General features: G+C 46.5%; 1 protein-coding gene across 11 annotated transcripts in view; it reads right to left on the bottom strand.

Annotated features, from left to right (window-relative positions):
* SH3KBP1 (SH3 domain containing kinase binding protein 1) overlaps positions 1–22,230 on the bottom strand; it is a 324,264-nt gene that overhangs the window by 13,701 nt on the left and 288,333 nt on the right. For all 11 annotated transcript variants that reach the window (XM_027608838.1, XM_027608844.1, XM_027608839.1 and 8 more), the window contains one exon: positions 17,498–17,583. In XM_027608838.1, the coding sequence (XP_027464639.1) occupies positions 17,498–17,583 (86 nt within the window). The remainder of the gene's footprint in view (positions 1–17,497; positions 17,584–22,230) is intronic.

The following is a 22,230-nucleotide window of genomic DNA, read 5'->3' as shown; positions in this document are numbered from 1 at the left end:
TGCCGTCTGGTGTGACGGAGGTCTTGCGTGAATATAGAATCATTCAGCCAGATCACAACTGCACCTCGCACGTGTCGGGGACGAAGGCCTTTACCTTTACTTTTCCATCCTCTTCAACAGATGATTAGGTCAAGGGGTCACCTCGTTCTGTCTAGTCCCGGGGGTTTACAAATCAGTGTAGATGTGTGCATGGGATGCACAAAGGAATGGCCGGCAGAAAGGGGTTGCCATTGAGACCCATTATCGCTTGTGACTGGGGCAAGGCCAACTCTTGCTGACAAGTAGATCATGTTTCATAGGCCATGCCAGGCACTGCCTTCCCACACTATTTCCCATTCTCCTATTACTGGAGCCCCAGTTTTGTTTCAGGAACCATCTTCAGTTTAAGCCAATTTTAGCCATCCTGCTCCTCTTTGCCTGTGATTGGTCTAGAATTGGCCACGTAGCCCAATTTCAATCACTGAGGAAAAAAAGAGAAGTCTACGACAGTCTCTGGGACAGAGATTTCCTCTCTGTTGAGAGGAGATGAGGAGAAGCCTGTTTGTGTGGCTGCCCTTTCTTCTTTCTTGCTTGGGAGGCTGTTGTGCATGGATAAGATGCCTGGAGCTGTGGCAGCCATCATTTTTTGTTTTTTTAAGATCGATCGATCAATCGATTGATTGATTTGAGAGAGAGAGAGCGAGAGCATGAGTGGGGGGGGAGTGGCAGAGGGAGAGGGAGAAGTAGACTCCCCGCTGAGCATGGAGCCCGATGAGGGGCTCGATCCCAGGACCCTGAGATCATAACCTAAGCCAAACCAAGAGTCGGCCACTTAACCAACTGGGCCACCCAGGCGCCCCCATGGCAGTCATCTTATGGCCACAAGGAGATCTTGAGGATGGCAGAAGAGAAGACTAGAAAGACCTTGGGTGACTGACAACCCCGATGAGCCACCCACCAACCCTGGAATCATCTAGTGCCGGGACTTGTTGCTATGTAAAATTAATAACCCTCTGTTAATGCAGTCAATTTTAATCAGATATCCTTTATTTGCAGCTGAAAGCACCCTAAGTGCTATAACTGCAAATATGCTGGCTCAAGACAGAAAAGCTAAAAACTATGTGTGGTTTTTTTTTTTCCTCCTTATTTTGGGGAGAGGTCTTTTATTGATGGTTATAATAAGTGGTCTGGCTGTGTGATGGTCAGCTTTACTCTATTAATGAACAGACAGGTGTTGTCTGCAGTCTACTTCCTTTAGTGGAAGATGCAAAACCAAGCACAAATCACTGGTCAGGACAAACCATTACATTACACCTGGGATCATATTAAGTGACTTTATTCTAGCACCTGGTAAATGAGTAATTATTCAATGAACTCATCTTATCAGGACAACGGAAGTATAACCAAAGGTTAACTATCTGCAGAGACAGAACAAAGAAAAGTATCAGTGGTGCTCTGAGGCCATGGGGGAGCCAATCAGCACCCAGGGCCAGTGTGAGATTCCCAAATGGCCCCACCTTTCCCCTCGGGTTGGCACACCTTGGGCACAGGCCAAGACCCACCACAGTTAGATGGACCTCTTGAGAGCCAACTCACTGGCCTGAGTTGGTCCCTCTCGGGGACCTTCCCCTTAAGAGAATCTTATTTTCCTAAAAGGTTCCTCTCCCGATCACACCCCAGGACTTGCCTCTACCAACTCCATACTGTCCGAAATAAGCATTCCCCTTTATACACTTCAGTTGATGCCCCAAGTCATCATCTGATATTAATATCTCTCCAATTAATTTTTTGAATCACTTTTTCTCTGATTACAAAGGTAGTACGTGCTCAATGTACAATTGTTTTAGGAAAAACCTAAAATTGTAACAAAAGAAAGTCAAGTATAACCTCACCACACTGAGACAACCACTATTAGTGTTTCAGTATATTACCCTCCAGGCTCTTTTTCTAAAAGTAGATAGTCTAGGTTCACACTATATGGAGTATTGCATTCTGCTTATTTCACCTAACATCATATGCCATGACTCTATAAATTCTTCATAAATATTTTGATGGTGGCATAATCTTCTGTTGCATTGCAATTCGTGACTTATTGAATCAATTCCCTGTTGTTGGATAATTAGTTTCCAAATCTTTCCCCCTCTTTGATTTTTGTTAATAGAGAAGTGCTGCACAGATATTCTTGCGTGTATGCTACATACGAGTTTAGCAGGTTCTCCACGTGGCTCCCCAGTGGGGAGAAGGAAAGAAGGTCCAGGACAGGGAGGTCTGCTGGAGGGTGGGGGCTGGCTGTGGAGAACAGGAGGCACAAGGAGGCCAGGGGAGCCAGGGGCGGGGGAAGAGGGACAGATGCTGAACAGGCAGCCAGGGGAGGAGGTGAAAAAGAAGGCCGTTAAAGGTTCCAACAATTGAGCTGCTGCTGAGGGCCTTGGCTGGGCGCTACCATGGGCTGAGAGGGCCCGCCTGTAAAGTGACTCTGTCCTAGAAACTGAAACAAGCTCTGGAGGCAAAAGCTGAGCAGGGTGAAGCAATTACAGGACAGTTGTTAAAGGCTAATTCACTCTGCTTCTCCACCATGGCTACACAGTGAAATCACCTGGACAATGAAGAAAAAGTGACTCAGGCCTGGATCCCTCTCTGGGGATTGACTGAATCTTTTTGGGGTGCAGCCTGGGCGAGGTAGGTTTTCAGTCTCCCCTGGTGACCTTAGCACTCCGTCATGTAGAGAGGCACTGCTCCAGCAGAGGCTGGGGGGAGGAAGGGAGAAGCATGGACTGGACTGAGCAGAGAGGAGAGGGCGCTAGGGCACCACCACCAGGGGAGTGGCAGGGTATTCCAGGGCCCACTGAGGGGACGGCCTGCCCAGGCGAGCTGTCAGGAGCAAGGCTCAGCAGCACAGGGCTCCTCCAAGGCCAGGCCGGGCAGTGCTGACCTCGTGTGTGGGGCAGCAGAGGTGCCGGGGCAGCTGATCAAAGTGGCGACCGGAGGCTCTGGGGATTGGGGACGAGTCAGAAACGTGGCAGCGGTGGGGCGCCTGGGTGCCTCAGTCGTTGAGCGTCTGCCTTCGGCTCGGGTCATGATCCCAGGGTCTTGGGATCGAGGCCCGCATCGGGCTCCCTGCTCTGCGGGAAGCCTGCTTCGCTTCTCCCTCTCCCACTCCTCCTGCTTGTGTTCCCTCTCTCACTGTGTCTCTCTCTGTCAAATAAATAAATAAAATCTTTAAAAAAAAAATTTAGAAACGTGGCAGCGGGAATGAGAAGGCAGCCATGAGGTGACCCAGCATGCAGACTGGAGTGGAAGAAGGGTGTGGGGAGCAAGGGGAGCGGATGGGACAGCCTCAGTACCCCCCCACCCATGGACTCAGCATGCCCACTGGCATGTAGGGACAGACAAGGTCACACCCAGGAAACTTCTGCAGGGCTCCAGGGAGGGCTCCATCTTTGCTCCCCACCCAGCCCCCAGGGCCCACTAAAATCATGGAGTCCACCTGGGAGCTGAGGGTGTGACAACACGTGAGGTCATCTATAATAAGTTACACTTTCAGAATGACTCAGAGGCGCGGCGTGTGTCTTTCGCGCTTAGACCATGAGCCCCAGGAGGACAGGAACCCATCTTTGTGCTCTCAAAGTCTAGCATGTTCCTGGGAAAAACCTACTTACTATTCTGTGGATGAAGGAACAGGTGAACAAATGAACTAGCCAACAAGTGAATAACCCATCCCAAGAAGAAACTCTGATTCCAGGAGCTACCCTTCCAGAGGCACCTACTGACAGGGCAGGAGGCGGCTGCTGCGGGGCGGGAGGCAGCATTCTGTGCCGTGGGTGCAGAGGACACTTGGCTGGCCCCTTTCGTTTCACTGGCTGAGGTCTACACTAAAAACACCCGGACACGTTGAAGGCTGGCCACCCTTCGCCGGCATCTCCTCAACAGGTTGACAAATGGCCCAGAAGACTGCCTCGTCTGCCCCTGTCACTCAAGAGTAAGAGGACGGGTGTGCCTGGGTGGCTCAGTTGTTAAGCGTCTGCCTTCGGCTCAGGTCATGGTCCCGGGGTCCCGGGATCGAGCCCCGCATCGGGCTCCCTGCTCGGCGGGGAGACTGCTTCTCCCTCTCCCACTCCCCCTGCTTGTGTTCCCTCTCTCGCTGTCAAAAAAAAAAAAAAAAAAAAGAGTAAGAGGACAGCCAGAGTCCTGCAGGGGGAGCCACTCTATTAACCTCTTCATGCACATCCAGCTACGTGGAACTTTCCAGGTTTAAGCTTGTAAAAAGCACTTTTTGGAAACAACAACATTAAACTTCCAGAAAGAAAGAGCCACACCAAGTATGAGGTCACTTGCTGCAAAGGGAACCTCAGAGCCCCAACTGTGATGCACTTCTGCTTTCTAAAGGGGGGGGAGGGGATCTGCTGACCTGCAACAGAAACCTCCGGAGGCACAGAGCATGCTCTCGTGACTGCAGCCCTGGTAGCTGCCATGAAGGCAGACTTTCCATGACTAACTTATTGTGGTCTGAAGAAAATGTCCCAATTTTCACGATGGTTTTTGAAATGAATCAGGCTGAAACTTGATATACGCTTTCTCAGCCTGGCTGGGAATTTTTCCTCTTAGTAAAAAAAAAAAAATGGTTTTAATGCTCACAAGCCAATCCAAAACTATTGAGCTGGCAAATGTTGGGTATTTTTTTAAAAGTTAGTTTCATAAGGATGAGAGGTTCTTGGCTTCTCTCCTACTTGAAAGATGAACCCTCGGCAGACATACGGGGATAATTTATGTTGGACACGGAGCCAGCCTGGAAAGGGCGTTTGACTCTTTGTGGCACACACAGTTGCCCATTTTCCATCAACTGCAGTCATAGCCTGTTTAGTTCAATTAGAAAATGTGGGCTTATTTTCCATGGATGGGAGGGATGGTACCAGTGACCACAGGTAACCTACAACACATCCATTGAGAGCGCAGAAGAGAAACATTTAAAAGTCTGAGACACGCCTGTTGTCACCAAAGGAACTGTTTGCAAGCTCTCAAACGGCTGTTTATTCCTTGTAGCTCATTGCTCTGGGCTGGCGAAAGAGTCCTAGAGCAGAAGTTTCCTGCAGCTGAAGCGTGGCAATGTCACTACCTCCCAGGATCTCGGGAAGTCATCCTTTCTTCTACACGTCACTGTCAAGGACCATCACGGCTGGTGGGGCTCCTTGCAGACTACAGGCCTAGAAAGGCTATAATGGATTTCTCACTCCCAACCGTACTGGTACCACTCCGTGGGCAGCCCCCAGAGACATGTGTGAGGTGAAGATCTGAGTATGTCCCCCTTCTCTGCTTAAAATCTTTCCCAAGTTCCCAGGAAATCCTGGTGACTTAGCGTGGCCAAGGCCCTTGCAGTATGGCTGGTGCCCACCTCTGTCTCTGTCTCTGTCCCTTGCGTGACTTCCCTCCCCACCTCTCCCGTTTCTCCTGGGGCCATCAAGGCTTTGCTTAGCGACCAGGACCTCTTCCAAGAAGTCAGACTGCCCCCTAAAACCTGGCCTGGGTGCTCCCCTACTCACCCACCACTCCAATCTCAGCATTCAGCACCCTGACATTCCTTGTTGACTTATCTGTCTCCCCAGCAGCCAGGAAAGAAGCTATGGCTTTTATCTGTGTTTTCCCCAGGCCTAACATCATTCCTGGCTTCTGGTGGGTATTTAATAAATGATTATTGAATAAATGAACAAACAAGCCCAGGAAGGCTTCAGTTTTTCCACCACAGGAAAAAAAAATGGGAGAATTATCTGAGCTATCAGCTTTGCAGGGTTATTCTTTTGTAAATGAGAAATTATATGAAAACTTTCAAATCATCAGGTAGAATTTTGCTTTTATATACCATTGCTGGAGCTGTGAGATTTGAGAACAGAGATCTAAGAGCTAAATTAAAAGAATAAAACAAAACACCTTTTTTCCCTCTTCCTTCCTTCCTCCCTCCCTCTCTCTCTCTCTTTTTCTTTTTTAAGATTTAAGATGATTAAAGCCTAACCCCACAGGGCTGTAGGTCCCTTCTCCACAGTGAAGAAGCATCTCAAGGCAATCTGGACAGGAAGTCTCACCCTGCATGTAAATCATGTGACTAGCATGGAAAATCTGTGCAGATGACAAAGATGGGCCCTTTAGGAGGGGTCAAATGAACACCTGTGTTAGCTGAGTCACCAACTAAAAAATTCTCATTTAAGGAACGATTAGATTCTATAGGAAAATAAACCCTCAAAAATGTGGAAGGATATAGCAGATTAGCTGCTGTGTTTTCATTTGTGATCCAGGTGTGAAGTGTGTAAGACACAAGCACTGAGGATAAACAGGTCTGAGCTGCTGTTCGGCCAGCCCACTACATGACACTTCACACACGCGTGCTCACTTAACCTGCACAAAACCCATGCTGGGTAGGCTACTCTTTTCCATAAAGGGAGACAGACAGAGGGTCAGAGTTTAGACAAACTGGTCAAGGTCACAACCAGAAAGTGACAGGGCCCACATTCAGATTCATGCCTATGTAATTCCTTCCACTATAGAGCACGGAACAGACAGCAGGAACATTTCACCTTACCTCCCATTTAATAGATTCTGGGAATTGTTTCTATAGCAAGAACAAGAAAAGATACTAGGAATGTAATAGGAATGTATACTAGGAATATATTATGTGTGTGAAGAAACCCCTCTATGCTCTGATAATAAGCTGCCTTCGTTCTATTTTATTCCAGTGTATTTTGGGGGGGCACCTGGGTGGCTCAGTCAGTGAGGCGCCTGACTCTTGATCTCAGCTCAGGTCTTGATCTCAGGGTCGTGAGTTCAGGTCCAGGGTTGGGCTCCACACCCAGCATGGAGCCTACTTAAAAAAATATATTTATTCCAACGTGTTTTTAAGTGGACACAAAAAAGGACTGGCTTCCTTAGGGAAATCTCTGGTAAGAAAGGTAAGGTGTTAGGCAAGTTAGACCAGGCTGTTTAGCTATTCGGTACAAAGTAACTTTTACATGGAAACTTGTAGCTGAAGAGTAAGAGAGGGAGATAAGGAGTTTATTTGCTCATTCACTTAATCAAATATTTATTAAGTACCTACTGTGTGCCAAGCATAGATACAGTTGCAATCACTCTCTTTCAGCACTGTCCATTCAAACTTGCTGTGATGACGGAAACCTGCTGGATCTGTAACACCCAGTATGCTAGCCACTGGCCCCACGAGGCTGCTGAGCACACGAAATATGGCTAAGTGTGATTACTTAAAATAAATTAAATGTAAATAGCCACATGTGACTAGTGGCAATGATCTCTACCATGACCCTACATCATGGTACTGGCATTTCTCCTCATTTATGCTCAGTCTATTCATTCTGTGCATAGTTACTAAGTGATCCCTATGATCCAGGCTCTGGGCTAGGCATGGGGGGATATGGGGGTGAACAAATAGCCATGGTCCCTGCCTCACAGAGCGTAGAGGCCCCAAGAGCAATGGACTTTTATACATATCATTACAAATTCTGCTAGCTACTATGAAAGAAAGGTAAAAGATGAAATTAGCAATGATGGCATGGGAACCTAATTTAAATCTGGAGAAGCAGTCAGGGAAGGGGGGGCATGACTTACTGAAGTGTAGCACTGAAGAGAGGTAAAGTGCTTCACAGGGATTGATAACAAGCAACGAGAAGTGGGGAAAAGTAACTTTTCAGATTTGTTTTCCTTTAAATATTGCTTACTACAGGCCCGAATTTGTTATGCAAAATAGTTTAGGAAATAATATATTTACTGGAAATAGTGGTTATGCTATTATTACAGGAATGTAAATTGGCACAGCCTTTTTATAATGCCATTTGGCAATACCTATCACAAAATGCCAACGTATACACTACTAGTCCACTTCTAGAAACTGATCCACAGAAATGTTTATGTTGGGGCGCCTGGGTGGTTCAGTTGGTTAAGCGTCTGCCTTCGGCTCAGGTCATGATCCCAGGGTCCTGGGATCGAGCCCCGCGTCGGGCTCCCTGCTCGGCGGGGAGTCTGCTTCTCCTTCTGCCTCTCCCCCTGGCTTGTGCTCTCTCTCTTACTCTCTCTCTCTCAAATAAATAAATAAAATCTTAAAAAAAAGAAATGTTTATGTAAGTGTAGAATGATACATTTATTTATGATGCCAGTGGTCTTCAAACTGTTTTACCAGTGTGCCTCCTAAAATAATTTTGCAAACCCATGTGCCCCCTTATGCATCTTAAGTTGACATCTAAAATTTGACATAAGTTTTTGTCACAAAAGATGTAATTTCTGCTATACTTTAAAATATAACTATTATTTTGCTCTCTTAAATATATTCAACATACATTTCAATACCATAGCAGTTTAACAACCACTGTCATCCATCTTAAAAAAATCACAAATAAGCTGGGGCGCCTGGGTAACACAGTCGGTTAGGCATCCCAACTCTCGGTTTTAGTTCAGGTCATGATCTCAGGGTCATAGATCAAGTCCCATGATGGGCTCTGCGCTCAGCGTGGAGTCTGCTTGAGACTCTCTCTCCCTCTCCCTCTGCTCCTTCCCCCCGTGCTCTCTCTCTCTCCCTCAAATAAAATAAATAAATCCTTTAAAAATCATGAATAAGGGTGCCTGGGCGGCTCAGTCGTTAAGCGTCTGCCTTCGGCTCAGGTCATGATCCCAGGGTCCTGGGATCGAGCCCCACGTCGGGCTCCCTGCTCCGCAGGAAGCCTGCTTCTCCCTCTCCCACTCCCCCTGCTTGTGTTCCCTTCTCTCGCTGTGTCTCTCTCTGTCAAATAAATAAATAACGTCTCTTAAAAAAAATTAAAAATCATGAATAAGCTTTTCTTTAGCAGTTGGAAATTCTGCACCACCCCTTTCTCTCTCTGAATTTGTATTTCTGTCATACTGCTGGATTTTACTCTAATGTAATATATTTTTGTACTTTTGTTAATTTTGTCTTTTGTTCGTTACTTTTTTCTTCTATAAAAACACGGTTGTAAATAGAAATTTATGATTTCTTAAGTTCCTGAAATCATAAGGTTCTAAGTGTAATGATTTTTCTTCTGGAAGGAGTTACTATAACAATTAGTAGTAGTTTATAAATGATCAAAGCAAATGTATACACACATACCACACATTTTGATAATCTGTTGGCATAAAAGAGGGGAATCTTATTGGGCCTTCCCCCCAAATAACCTTATGCACATGTGTATGATCATTACTTAACATGAGAATGACATGGTTTGGTATTGATTCTATTCCTATTTTTCATTTTTGTAGATATAAGTGCCAAGAAACTTTGTTCACATAAATAGAAGTATATGGGAATGGAAAGAATTCTGTTATCACAATGTCACTCAATTCTTTGAACTCTTTCCAAGTTATATGGCAAAAATCAGACAGTGGCCTAACATCACCAAGAACTATTGTGAACAATCTATCAATGAACAACTCAGTCGGTGCCTCCTTCAATTTTGTTGGAAGCAAAGAATTAGAAACCAACCAACTTGTAAATGGATTTTTTGTCCAGTCAATAAAGTCACTCAATTTCTCAAGTCCAACACCAATCTTGGAAGTGTCTCTCAGTTTGCAGCAGGGGTTTGCATACCTGTGGAGTGGGCAAGAGATTGGCTATGTTGTGTAAGTTGGGATCGGGTCACTGGGAAAGGGGAGTGGGAGGGGAGAAGCAGGCTGCCAGTGGGTCTCCCAGGACAGGAATTTGAAGAAAGAGCACATACGAAATGAGGCACTATCCATGGCCTGGGGAGTCTCCATGGCCCCCCAAGGTGCAGGTATCCCTGTCTACAGATCATCGTCCTAGGCTGCTCTTCACAGCATTGCTCTGAGCAAGCTGGTTATGCCAGGATCATACCACAGAATATTATGTTGACGTTAAATGTATAAGGTTGACCTATGTGACTTATGTGGAAAGATGTCAAACATACATTATTTAGTTCAAAAAAACCACTGTGGACCCTAATGGTACATGCAACATGATCACATTTTAAAAAATTCATCCATCTACCCAATCATGGGAAGACTTCTAAAAGTGTGTACAACAAATTAACAATGATTCTCTCAAAGAAAGGCTGAGACCCGAAAGTCCCCGAGGGGACTTTCACTTTCTACCTTTTTGCATTATTCCCCCCCGCCTTTTTTTTAAAGTACCTATTCCCTTTGTAACTGGTCGGTGGGGAGAAGTTCTTTAAAATAAAAATACAACTGAGTAGATTATATATGAAATGATTTCAGATGCAGCTATGAAATTTCAGTCAGCTGATTTATGTTATGTGTTCAAGAACTTTCCTACTTTCCAATAACAGTAGTCATGGTAAGAACGTAGGTTGATACCTGGTTCTTTAACTCTGTCTGACTATAGCTACACGAACTCCAACTGAGAAAGCCCCTGTTTTGTGTCCACCACTTCAAATCATCAGGTCTACATTTTACAACAACCGTCTAAGGCAGGTGGGCATTACTAACCCTGTCATATGCCAGAGGAAAGTGGAGCTCAGAGTCACTCAACCTGGAACTTGCAGAGCTGTAATTCAAATCCAAGCGTGCCTAACCTGAGAACCCATGGCTTCTCTAAAACACCCCACACTTTCCTCGGTGACTCTGCGGGATGGTCTTGTCTCTGTATAAGGGTTTGCTGTACGAGGTCAAATTTATTTAGGATAGCAAACAGCCTACCCATTTCTATTTTTCAAAAATCATGATACATTTTTTAAAAGGTGAATGAATAATTTTAAAAACTTTATAAAAGGTGATGCCTTAACTGTTATGCCCACAATTGTTAATTACTTAAACTTCCATTTGGCCAGCAAATATTTTATTTATTATTTTTTAGAGATTTTATTTATTTGATAGAGAGAGAGAGAGAGAGAGAGAGCATGAACTGTGGGGAGAGACAGAAGGAGAAGCAGACTCCTCGCTGAGCAGGGAGCCTCACATGGGGCTCAAAAAGAGGAATCAGAGGTTACAAAAAAAGAGCAGTTTTCTTAACGTCCAGAAAACTCAGCTACAAGAAACAGAGCCAGACAGACAAGCCTGTGAGGCCGAACTGGGCCCCTTTGATCATTTCCTCCAAGCCCCTGGTTTAAAGATAAAAACCAACATCCACACCTGAAACTAATGTAATATTGTGTGTCAACTCTACTCAAAACAAACAAATAAACAAACAAACAAACAAACCCAGGACCCAAACAGGTGCGTGCCATGCTGGATGGTCTGCTACAGTGGGGCGTGCGTCTGGAGGGCAAGTCTCCTTTCAGGGAGCAGAGGAACAGGGTATTTCATCTCATTCAATAGCACTTTACTGAGAGAAAAGAGGAGCAATCAGACACTCATAAAAGAAAATTTTTGTGTGTGAAACAACAACATCCTAATGCCTTGAGTTACACAGAACCCAAAATTAAATGCCAAGTAAAAAAACTCAAGGAGGAAAGACCTTCTGTCTGAAGCCCAGTGCTCTTGTTACCACCCTGGGAGGGACAGGTGCCTCTAGAAGTGGAGTCCTCTATTCTCCAGCCTCGGAGGTATGAAGCATTTAAAGTACCTTTTAGGGGCACCTGTGTGGCTCAGTTGGTTGAGTGGCCGACTCTGGGTTTGGGCTCAGGTCACGATCTTGGGGTCCTGGGATCAAGCCCCACGTCGGGCTCCCCCATCAGTGGGGAGTCTGCTTCTTTCCTTCTCCCTCTCTCTCTGCTCCTCCTGCTCATGCTTTCTCTCTTTCTCAAATAAATAAATAAATAAATAAATCTTTTAAAAAATAAAGTGCCCTTTAAAATCTGACATTGTGCGAGTGATTTGAAAAAAAAAACACAAGTAAATTGTAACTCCATAAAAAATTAATCTGCTAATTGTACATTTCTGGGCAGTAGTGAGTTTTCACTCATGCTTGAACACCTGCCTTTCTCTGGGGCCTTTTGTTTGCCCCTGACATTTCTCTCCCCAGACCCTCATTTTTGCACATCTGTGCTGGACGTGTAATTTCCAGAAGCCTCTCCAAGAACTGGTGTGCATCCATGACAAAGCTACCACCTGTCTATAAAGTGCCAAGGAAAAGAAAGTCAACATTGTGAGGCTCCCAGTCAGCTAAAATTGTCCGATTTTTAAAATCGGAGTTTATTCCTACCTGGCAATGGCATTTCCTTTTTAAAATGTCCTTAATTAGTAAAATGAAAGTCAGCAGTCCCTCACATTAAAAGCCTTTTTTTGTGTGTGTGAGTCTTTGAATTCCAAAGAACACGAACAACCTCAGAGAGAGATGACTCAAGCGTGGGGAGGTGGAGGGCGCCACTGCAGGTCACCGCGCAGTTAAATAAAGCGGTTTCTCCAGCTCTAAGTCAGGGCTCCCTGTTCACTGACACCTCATCCTTAGCTTGCCACCACCAGATCCAATTACCCTCTAATGGGGCCCACCAGCCTCACTCCTAAGTGCTCATCACTTTTCTCATTTAATGAATCCAAGGTAGCGGGAGGTGGTCTGGGCCGAGGTGTCCACATCAGGCCTTAACAAGGGCCCATGGCTAGAGAAGGGAGTTTGATAACTCAAATTTCCTCCTTAGTAAGGTGTAGTTTTGTCTATAATGCTTTTAGCGTGACAAAGGGGTACTTGAGCGTGGTTTTCTGGCAGGTCACAGATCCCTCTGGATATTTACAAGTCAAACGGAAGCCAAAGCTGGGCTCTGCCAATCTGTGAGCCCACGGCCAGCAGGCAGAGGGCACTGCAGGCCAAATAAAGGCCATGTGCAAGCTGAGCCTGCCCGTCACCTGTTCCCTTCTTGCTTCCACATTCATTCGCAGCACTGAGGCCTCGGTTGAGCACAGTGCAGAAGTAACAAAGGTTACTGTGTAAGTCTCTCTGCTGAGTACATATAGACTACTTTGCCCCCATTGGGTGCCCTCCGCATTTGCATTCTTCAAGCTGCCAATGGTCTCAGCATATAGCAAAAGCCAAGACACTCAAGCCACTGGCCTGAAGAAAGGCTGCAGGGGCCCTGAACATCGAGGCGGGCGACCAACAGGCTGCCGAAGACCTCCCGCCCTGGTGGCAGCTGAGCAGGCAGGGGTAAGTGCCTTGGTTTGGGTGTGGCCTGATGTTTCTAGCAACCCCTGGCCCCCAAATTGACTGCAATGTCAAGTGCGTATCTGGATCAGGTTGGGAAGATGGAGGAGAAATTCCCAGCTTCCCCACGTGAAGAGGGGGTGATGGCCACGTAAAGGGATGGAAGTGGGGAAAGTGGGATGAGATCTGAATAGAATGGGGAACGCCGATCGACAAAGGCAAGCAACAGAGGAGAAATGAGAAGGGTTGTTTCTAAGTCAATCAGTTGCATCTAGATGGCTTAGTTCCCAGGCGGCTTCCCACCTGGGCGCCCACTGCTATCTCTGTGCTTTAGTGGGAAAGAGTCGGAAAATCTCCGAGGTACCGAAGTGTAATAATAAATCCCCACATGCCATGGGAACTACAATATATGGCATAATAAAAGTAAATGTTATGGCACTTGACTCCTCGGCCTATAATCTCCCATTCAATCGGAGCGGAGATTCTTCCATCAGCAAGAGAAAACTGGACAATTTAATTTTCATTTCTATTCATGCACAGGCCTGCTCTGGAGCTCATCCACGTTTCCTATTATGTTACTTGAAATATGGCGGTGTAGTTTGATACACAGTATCTCAAACCGACATCAACAACTTCAGTTTGGACCAACTGATTTCATTCTAAATTACTGTGGGCTGACAGATGCTGGTAGCTGCCCACACGAGATCTGAAAAAGCCATGTTCTCTAATTCAATATTATAATAATTTAAAATTATAGCTTTATTAAGAGGAAACAGATTTATTTATAGCTAACACTGATGATTTCTACTGGCTTTCAGGGCTGTATTCGGCTATTCACTGCAGCCCACATTTGGACAGCTTCAATTGTTTGAATCACTAACAAAACATTCTGGTACAAATAATTTCCTTCTTAATTCAAAGCAATGAACAAATGCTCCAAAAGCGGAGACACAAAGCAGCCCTGTAGGGAGCCAGCCCCTCCACAGTGTCCTATTTTCCTTGACCAACCCACCTGCAAGAGCATTTCCGCCTTTGGGCCTAATGACATTCTGCTTAAAATCCTTTCCTCCCTTGGCCTCTGAGAAGTTGCCAGATTCCTCTTTTCCCTTAGACGGGGACTTGGTGCATGGTCTGGTCTTCAAGCTGAGGGCCTTCTTTCTCTCTTCTCATGCTAAGGACTTGACTTATCTTCCTGACTTAACTATCCCTTCGAAGCAAACAACAGCATTGATAACAAGCATTTCTATCATTGTGCAGCCCATCCAGCGATTTTGCAGAACTCTGGAAGACAAGGTGAGCAAGTTGGGAGAGATGCTAGTTTCCTTCCTCAGTAAGGAAGCTGCAGCGGGGAGAGTGGGTGTAAATTACTGAAGGTTTCCAGGCCTGGAGGCAGCAGTCTGCACTCACACACGGGTCAGCAGGTGCCAGCCCTGTGTTAGGTCTCCTGGAAGGTCCTAATCTCTACCTGCAATCCCCGCTGGCCTCTACAACCTCGGCCCTCCCCAGTCTCGACCTTCTGGCTTCCGCCTCATCCAGCACAGACACGGGGCCATCTGACCAGATCTCAGAGTCAACACGCTTAAATAAATCCACATTTCCCCCCAAACCAGTTCCTCCCCCAGACATGCTTATTTCTACCCAAGTCATTTTTTCCCCTAACCCTAAAACCTCAAAGCTGACAAAGCCCTGCTCCCAAATCCAGTCAGTGCCTGAGGCCTGGCAACACTTGGTTTGCTTTGCTGCTTCCACAACTAGTCCTTCTTTCGCCATCCTGTGGTGCAGCTTAGCGCGGGCTCTCTCTTAACCACCTCTCACCCACACTATCAAATAACCTGACTTCTCAACACCCGTCTTTCCTTCATCTGATTGGTCCCACAGAGTTCCAACAGTTATTATCTGAATTCTTAGACCTGATCCTGTCACTTCAGTGTCAACCCACCGCCTACCAAATAAATTACGGATGCATCCCTCTCCTACCGAATCCTGCCCAGACCTCCATCTGCAGGGCATCTCCCCTCCGCGCCGGCCCGAAGCCTCTCCTATGGCCAGGCTGATCTATGCCCAGTTATCAGCACTCCCCACGGGATCTCCTTGCCTGCCTCTGCCTCAGTGAATCCAACTTCTAGATCCAGATAAGTCTGCCGCCCCCACCCCTCCACCTCACGGAGCCTGCCCTAGCACTCTGGCCACCAAGGAGCATTCCCAACTCTGACTGGCATTACTTTCTACCACTCAGTGGTCAGGGAGACAGTCCGTTGGTATCACCTCACTTTCCATTTGCCGTCCAAGTGGCCCAAAGAGACATGAAGCTGCCGGAAGGCAGGGCCTGTGGGTGAGGCCCTTGGTATGCATTCGGCCTTGCCCTTGAGTAGATACTCAAGTATTTAGCAGCTGATTACATGGCCCCCGATCATCATTTCTTGCAATGCAAATAATATGCATTACATGATCAGCTTGAGGAATTACAGCCTTCTGGGATTAACGTCTTCTTGGTAAAATGAGAGCAAACTAAGCCTCAGCAGCTCTTTCTGGGCTCCCAAATAGACACAACCCGTGCTCAGTTTCCATGTATGAAGAGCTTCCATAGATTAACCCACTTCGATCAAGGCCCCCAACATTTCCAAACTAGCTTGTGAGACAGAGAAATATGAAATTCATATTTCAGTGAGAGCCACCCGAGTCATCTCCAGACCCAAAGAAAACAAGGGCCAAAGGCCAATGCTCTTCCCAGGCAAGGCACAGCCCTGTGTATTCTGGAGAATATTTTGGAGAAGGAGAACACCTCCCTTCCTGTGAGGGGCCCCACATTGCCGTCTCTGCCACTTTACCAACTGGCCATCCTGCCTTAAAATGTGGGCCCAAATGCTAAACCACAGTGGCAAGACCAGAACTTCATCATGCTCATTCTGATGACTCCTTCTCATTCATAGCCAATCACTGCCCTGCTCTGCTCTGCCCTTTAACCAGGTCAAAAGCTCCAGCAGGCCAGCATTTCTATTATTATTCTATCAGCCCAAGCTGTCAGAAGCCCTTGGTCTTGCTTCCTGACTGGGCTTCTTAAAGGCTGGGGATGTAAAACAGTCTCCGGAGACAGAGCAAATATTTTTGGTGTTTACGGTCACAAGGACACATCCTGCCACCAAGTCTTCACAAGATCAGACCAGAGACTGCAAGTCAGCAGTTGTAAAGATGCAACTCTATTAGCAGGTTTGGAAAAAAACACAGCACCCCAAAGAGGAGTAACCCTAGGTGACGAGAATGCTCACGTTAGGCACCCGGGTGCCTCTTCTGGGCCTGCCAATGGTCAGACATTTGTTTCTAAACGGAGCAGCCAATGCAGAAGATGCTGGAAATCTTCCATATCAGATCAGTCCCTGAAAGTGGCTGCCAGGGGTACTGGAAGGGGTGGGGGGCAGGGGGGACATGGGTATGGTTATAAAAGGGCAACACGGCGAGGGGGGGGATCCTGGTAGCAATGGAATGTTCTGCATCTTGACCAAGGTGGTAGACACACAGATCTACCCAGGTGACAAAATTGCAAAGAACTAAAGACACACAAGTACTAGTAAAACTAGGGAACTCAGTGGACGTGTCCATGTCAACATCCTGGTTATGATCTCACACTGTAGTTTCATTATGACACTACCAATGAGAGAAAAGGGGTCAAGCGTATGTAGTTCTCTCTGTATTACTTCTTACAACTGCATGTAAATCTCTATTTCAAAGTAAAAAAATTTAATTAAAAAAGGCAAATTCCAAAATGTAGCCCTATTATGTAGACTATTATGACCATGATAGGTACAAATAAAAGATGTAAAGCTAAAAAAAAATTTAGTCCCCAAATCCAGACTTCTTAAAAGGGCTGTCACCTGAGTCAGACCAACAGTGGCCTCAACTAGCACACAAGGGACCTCGCGCCACCCATGCACACACCCAAAAGACCCTCCCACTTGTTTCCCCACAGAGACTAGCTACCTTCCCCTTTATCACAGTGCTATCTTGACCTTTGAAAAACTCACCCATGTTCTTAACTAAGTGGCAATTATCACGCCAGAGCTCATTTTAAATTCAAACTCAAAACACTGAGTGCTGTGACTACAATGAACTCGGCCATTCTGCATTTTCACCCGTTCACCTTTTTACACTACATACGTAAGTCACTGGAAAATATGAATATGAGTGCTAATGCCCACTTTTACAAAAGGCTTATTCACCACTTCTTTTTATTAGACTGTTCCCCTAAGGTCAGGGAGAGTAACAATTCCAGGCATTCTGTTTTAATGTGGAAATCACCATCACTTCTCCTTCTTTACAAAACTGCGACATCTAAAACCGACCTTGAGCTATTAGCCTTCCATTTACATGGCTGTGTTAGTTCTCATCAGGCTGCTCCAAGGGGCAAGCCAAACTCTGCAGTTCTTTTAAAATTTTGCGAAGAGAAGCCAGAACGCTCTCCTTACTCACCGATGTCATTACTGCGATCCGAGAGGTCCTTGTCCAGGATGCCGGAAATCGAACTGCCCACCAAGTCAATCTTGGGACCGTCACCCCTACATTAAAAACACAAGTCCAGGCATTTCATAATTGGTGTGTGTCCTTGTCATTGTGTCAGCTTTCTTGCTGCACACGCGTTGAGGAGCATGCTGTGCAGGGGGTGGGCGGCACCGTCGCCTGTGAGGGCCAGTGGGAGCCAACGACCTATCCAACCACACGGGCCTCGGTGAGACCAGCCGACAGACTGGATGCCCACCTCTCCAGCACACATTTTCAGAGAGGGCTCTTTTAATGACAACTCTTCAGCAATACACCTTCAGCCACTGGCCCTCCCGCTGGTATACAGGGTACAACGCGGGGCCTGCTCCCGCCCCATGGCCAAATTAGCACCAGCAAATGATAACCGGCAGCTTCCCTTTTAAGGAGCAAGGAATTTAGCCAATGCTGCTTGTCAAAGGTCGGCTACTTTTAACCTTGAGAAAGAGGTTTTCTGGCCTGAGGCAGAGGCATCGGCCAGGCTGTTGACGGGCGCAAGGGGTTGAGTTTAAGATCTGGCAGCCTGAAAGCTGGCGCTGGGGCACAGGCCTGTAAAATTAGACAGCTCTTGGGTGGGTGCCCCCATGCCCATCAGGACATGAGTGACTTCTCTCGGCATCTGGGCTAGGAACAGCCCTGAGGGATGGGAACAGGCCTCTGAGATGAGAGAAACTGCCCACTCGTGCATGAACAGAAGGTTCCTCCAAATTCCTCTGAAAGGGCGGTTCTCTAGACCCTTTCAGGGGGGGTAAGCCCTGAACGAGATTGTCTGCGGTCTGTGATGGTAGTGAGAGAGGAAAAGATCCTCACCCATAAAATGAGAGGGAGAAGCCAAGCAGTTGTTCTGGGAAAGCAACAGAAATAGTCCATCTCATGGCTCTTGGCAGTCATCATGGCCTGAAGCCAAACAACACAATGAGCAGCAGAGTTACTCAAGGAGTGCCTGTCAAATACCTATCATGCAGGGGGTATTGAGAGGGCCAAGCCAGGGAGTTCCTACTCTGGAGGGGCTCACGGTCTAACTGCGGGAAAGAGACAGACAGACACAGGCCCACCCGGCACAGGCTGTGTAAGGGAAGGGCACATCAGAGTCCTATGGGAAGAAAGGACCGGGTCAGTGCAGGAGGGGATCTGCGTAGTGTGGCCAGGGGCACACAGAGGAGGTGGCATTCCAGCTGGGCCTTGGAGGAAAAGGGAGAAAGGACATATCAGTAAGAGGCATGATTAAACAAGGACCCCACAGGAGGTGGGAGTGCCCAGTGCGGTCAGGGTTCCCTGGGCTGAAGCCTGAGGTCCCCAGAGAGTAGTGAGAGCAGGAAGGTAGGCAAAGGTCAGATTGCTGGACTGAGTACTAGAGGGTTCTGTTTCTTGGAGGTAATGGGGGATGGAAGGACAGCTGCAGCAGGAGACCCATAAACCCGGGGACAAGGGAGGGACTTGATAGGGCCGACCCCTGGGTTTCTTCACTGCAGAAGGGGTGGTGGTAGGAGCATTCAGTGTGACTCGCATATCCTTGTGACGGTGGAGAAGGCCCGGTGGAAGGAGGTAAGGCCCCGTCAGTTCCCAAACAAACAAGACTGACCTGTAACCTCAAGCATAACCTCAAGCACCCTCAACCAAAGACCGGCAGAGGTAAGAACTCCAGGGCATAGGGGCTGGGCCAAATGGCTTGACCTCCACCGAGAGAAAACACAGCTCTAAAACTGTGGGTGGGTGTTAGGAGACTTTCCGGGCTTTTCAGAGCTCGGCTGAAGTAAAAGTTCAAGGAGAGCATGGACTACCGTGCTTGGAAGGGGGAAGCAGCTTGAGCTTCAGAGCAGAGCCTTTATTTCCCACCTCAGCCCCACCTCCAAGGGCTGTGGGGGCCCCTCAGGCCAGGTTGCTGTAGCAGACCCCCTCTCCATGCCCCCGCCACCAAAGGTCAGGTCCCACAGGGCACACTCCCTCGGACAGGCCCCAAGCCAAGAGGAGCATCGAGACTGAGAAAATTTATTGCGAAACATTTTATTGTTAGGGCCCCAGTGGCTACTAATTTGAATGTAACCTTCTGAATGAAATGTTTTGGAAATGCACCATTACTAGTAGGAAAGCATTTTCATTTTGAAAAGTTCTTGAGGGCTCCTGATCTTATTATTTTCTAACTATGGAGCCGGAATGATTTGGTGCTGTCATTCTCCAAACTAACGCAACTCAAATTATACCCAGAGCCAGACAGTCCTGCCCTTTTGGGAACACACCAAGGACCAAAACCTATGAGAACACATGTTCTGTCCAGGGAGAAAGGTCACTCAGGCAACAAAAGTCCAGTTAATTCCACTGGGCTTTTTTTTTTTTTTTTTTTTTTGCCAAGGGTAAAGTTGGTTTGAGGTGACACTCTGGTGGGGTGGCTGGGGACAGAATCTGAGGGGGTGTTGGCAGGACAAGGAGCTTTATGTAGCCATTAATGATCTGTATCTCAGAACAGCCCAGCTCGGCTGCTTCTGAACATGTGGTTTATTCATGCATTTTGGTAACTATGAATCTTGGAGCTGCCACTTCCCTCTTTGATTTGACAGCTAGAAGCTTCCAGTCAACTGTGAGCCTATCTTGAATGGACTGTAGAGAACCCTACTGCTCATTATTATGCTTGTCTTATTCTGGGCCATATTACTTTTCTACCTTTATTTGCCCCCTTACTGTCACTCTCAACTATTTTATTCTTGTAGATGCATTTTGGAAAGTTAGCACAAAACCTTTGGGGAATGGTTCAGGGTAAAAAGAAGTAATTTCTAAGAATAGGGTGTATATCAATAGCATTTAAAATGGGCATCTGCTTTGGCCCAGTTCTGGGAGGCTATGCTAAAGAAATTGCCTGAAATGCCCAAGTGGGTTTTGCAAGATCAGTATGTTTACCACAGTGTTGTTTGTAATAAAGAAAAACTGAAACTAGACTCTTTCATAAAGAGGGGAACAGGTTAGTAACCTATATTTGATGGACTTTTATATAGCCATGAAAATGATATTTAGAAACACATTATGACAGGAAGGACAAAGGCTGATGTTACAGTGGCAAAGGACAGAGACAAGTTAAAAGTGCCCTACTCTCTGTGTACATACACCCACATGCCCTGCCTAGGTATTAGGAAAAGAGATTATTATTTCTTTTAAGACTGGAAGAATATTTACAGTGACTATTCCTGGGCAGTGTGATGGGTTATTTCTAGCACCCAGCCCAGCCCCTGGTACCAGGCAGGGGCTCAAAAACACTTGTGGAATTCATGAACATTTGCCTTTGTCATTAAAGGGGAATGCATTATGTATTTGTATAATAGACGCAATTTTCCCCCCAAAGCTGGAGGACATTCAGTATAATCCTAACTATGTAAAACCAGTGAAAAACAAACCAAATCATATATAGGAAAAAAGATGGGAAAGAAACAGCTCAAAATGTTAATAGTAGTTGTTTCTGGGATAAGACTAGAGGTAAAAATTTTTCCTTCATTAAAGTTCACTTTCAACAACAGAGACTCATACAATTCAGGCAGCTTATGTTCCCTTTCCTTTCTCCCCAAGAGTATTGCCAAGGTCAAAGGTAAGATTGTCTGGCCCTTGCCTACAAACTCTCCTGGAAGAACCTCCCCGACCACAGGTGCCTCTGTGATCACCTGGGACCACACCTGGAGCTCACCTGGGAACCAGGTGGGGGTGTGTGGAGTTACAAATCCTAGACCGAGAGGCCCAAGTCATGAGGGGCCACCTGAGGAAAGAGCGACCTGTCCCCAGATGCTAGAGCACCAGGCGCATTCTGATAGGAAGGAGCTTAGGATCCCCCCATCTCTCTGAGCCCTGATCCCGCATGCCAAGAGCCAGACACAGGTTTTCAGCTGAAATTATCTTCTATACAGGGCCAGAAGCAAGCCTATTTTGAAAACACAGTAGGTGTCGTTTAAAAAAGGTTCTGATCCTTCCAAGTAAGGAAGCTGCAGCTGGTGTTTTGACAGTGTTCAGACTGTGGGTGTGGAAGCGTTTTACAATGTCTATTTGTAAATGCTTTTCACTGTATTTATAGACTCTTACAACAATGCTAATGAATTTCAGTTCTGAAAAATACCAGAATTTCTGAAATTCTCCAAAGCACATGCTTGGAGTAGCTGACACCCAATGAGGCTGCAGCCCTGGATGGTCTCTGCTCTCCTCCAGTCTGCCCAACACATGGGTTCCATTTTGGCAAAAAGGATGTTACTAAATTCAACAAGAAAAGAAAAATCCAGTCCTTTTGGAATTTACTAGCTCCCAAGAAGGTTTATGTATGGTGAGTTTCTATGCCCACAGCTGCTGAATAAAAGGAGAAAATAAAAGAAAGCAGGCATACCACCATATATCCGAAGATACCAGAACAAGGTTGCCCTTACTTCTTTCTGATTTTTGAATCAAAACAATGCTCTTGTCTTGTATTTTTCTCAACAGTTTTGGTTCCGGACCCTTGAAACGCATGACTTGAACAGGCAACTGGCAGGGAAGTCTCCTTGCTCTACTGGACAAGGAGCCTAAATTGCAGACAACGGGCAGACTAGCTCAAGGACATCAGCAGGAATAGTTGGAACCTACAATCGCATGGAAATAAGAGCAGCAGCTACTGCCTACTGACTGCCTATCAGGAGCCAGGCATCAGGATAAGCGCCTTTTGT

This window comes from Zalophus californianus, chromosome X (genome assembly GCF_009762305.2).
Source record: "Zalophus californianus isolate mZalCal1 chromosome X, mZalCal1.pri.v2, whole genome shotgun sequence".
In the NCBI taxonomy this organism is placed as follows: domain Eukaryota; kingdom Metazoa; phylum Chordata; class Mammalia; order Carnivora; family Otariidae; genus Zalophus; species Zalophus californianus.
This window is presented reverse-complemented; position numbering and strand designations above follow the sequence as displayed.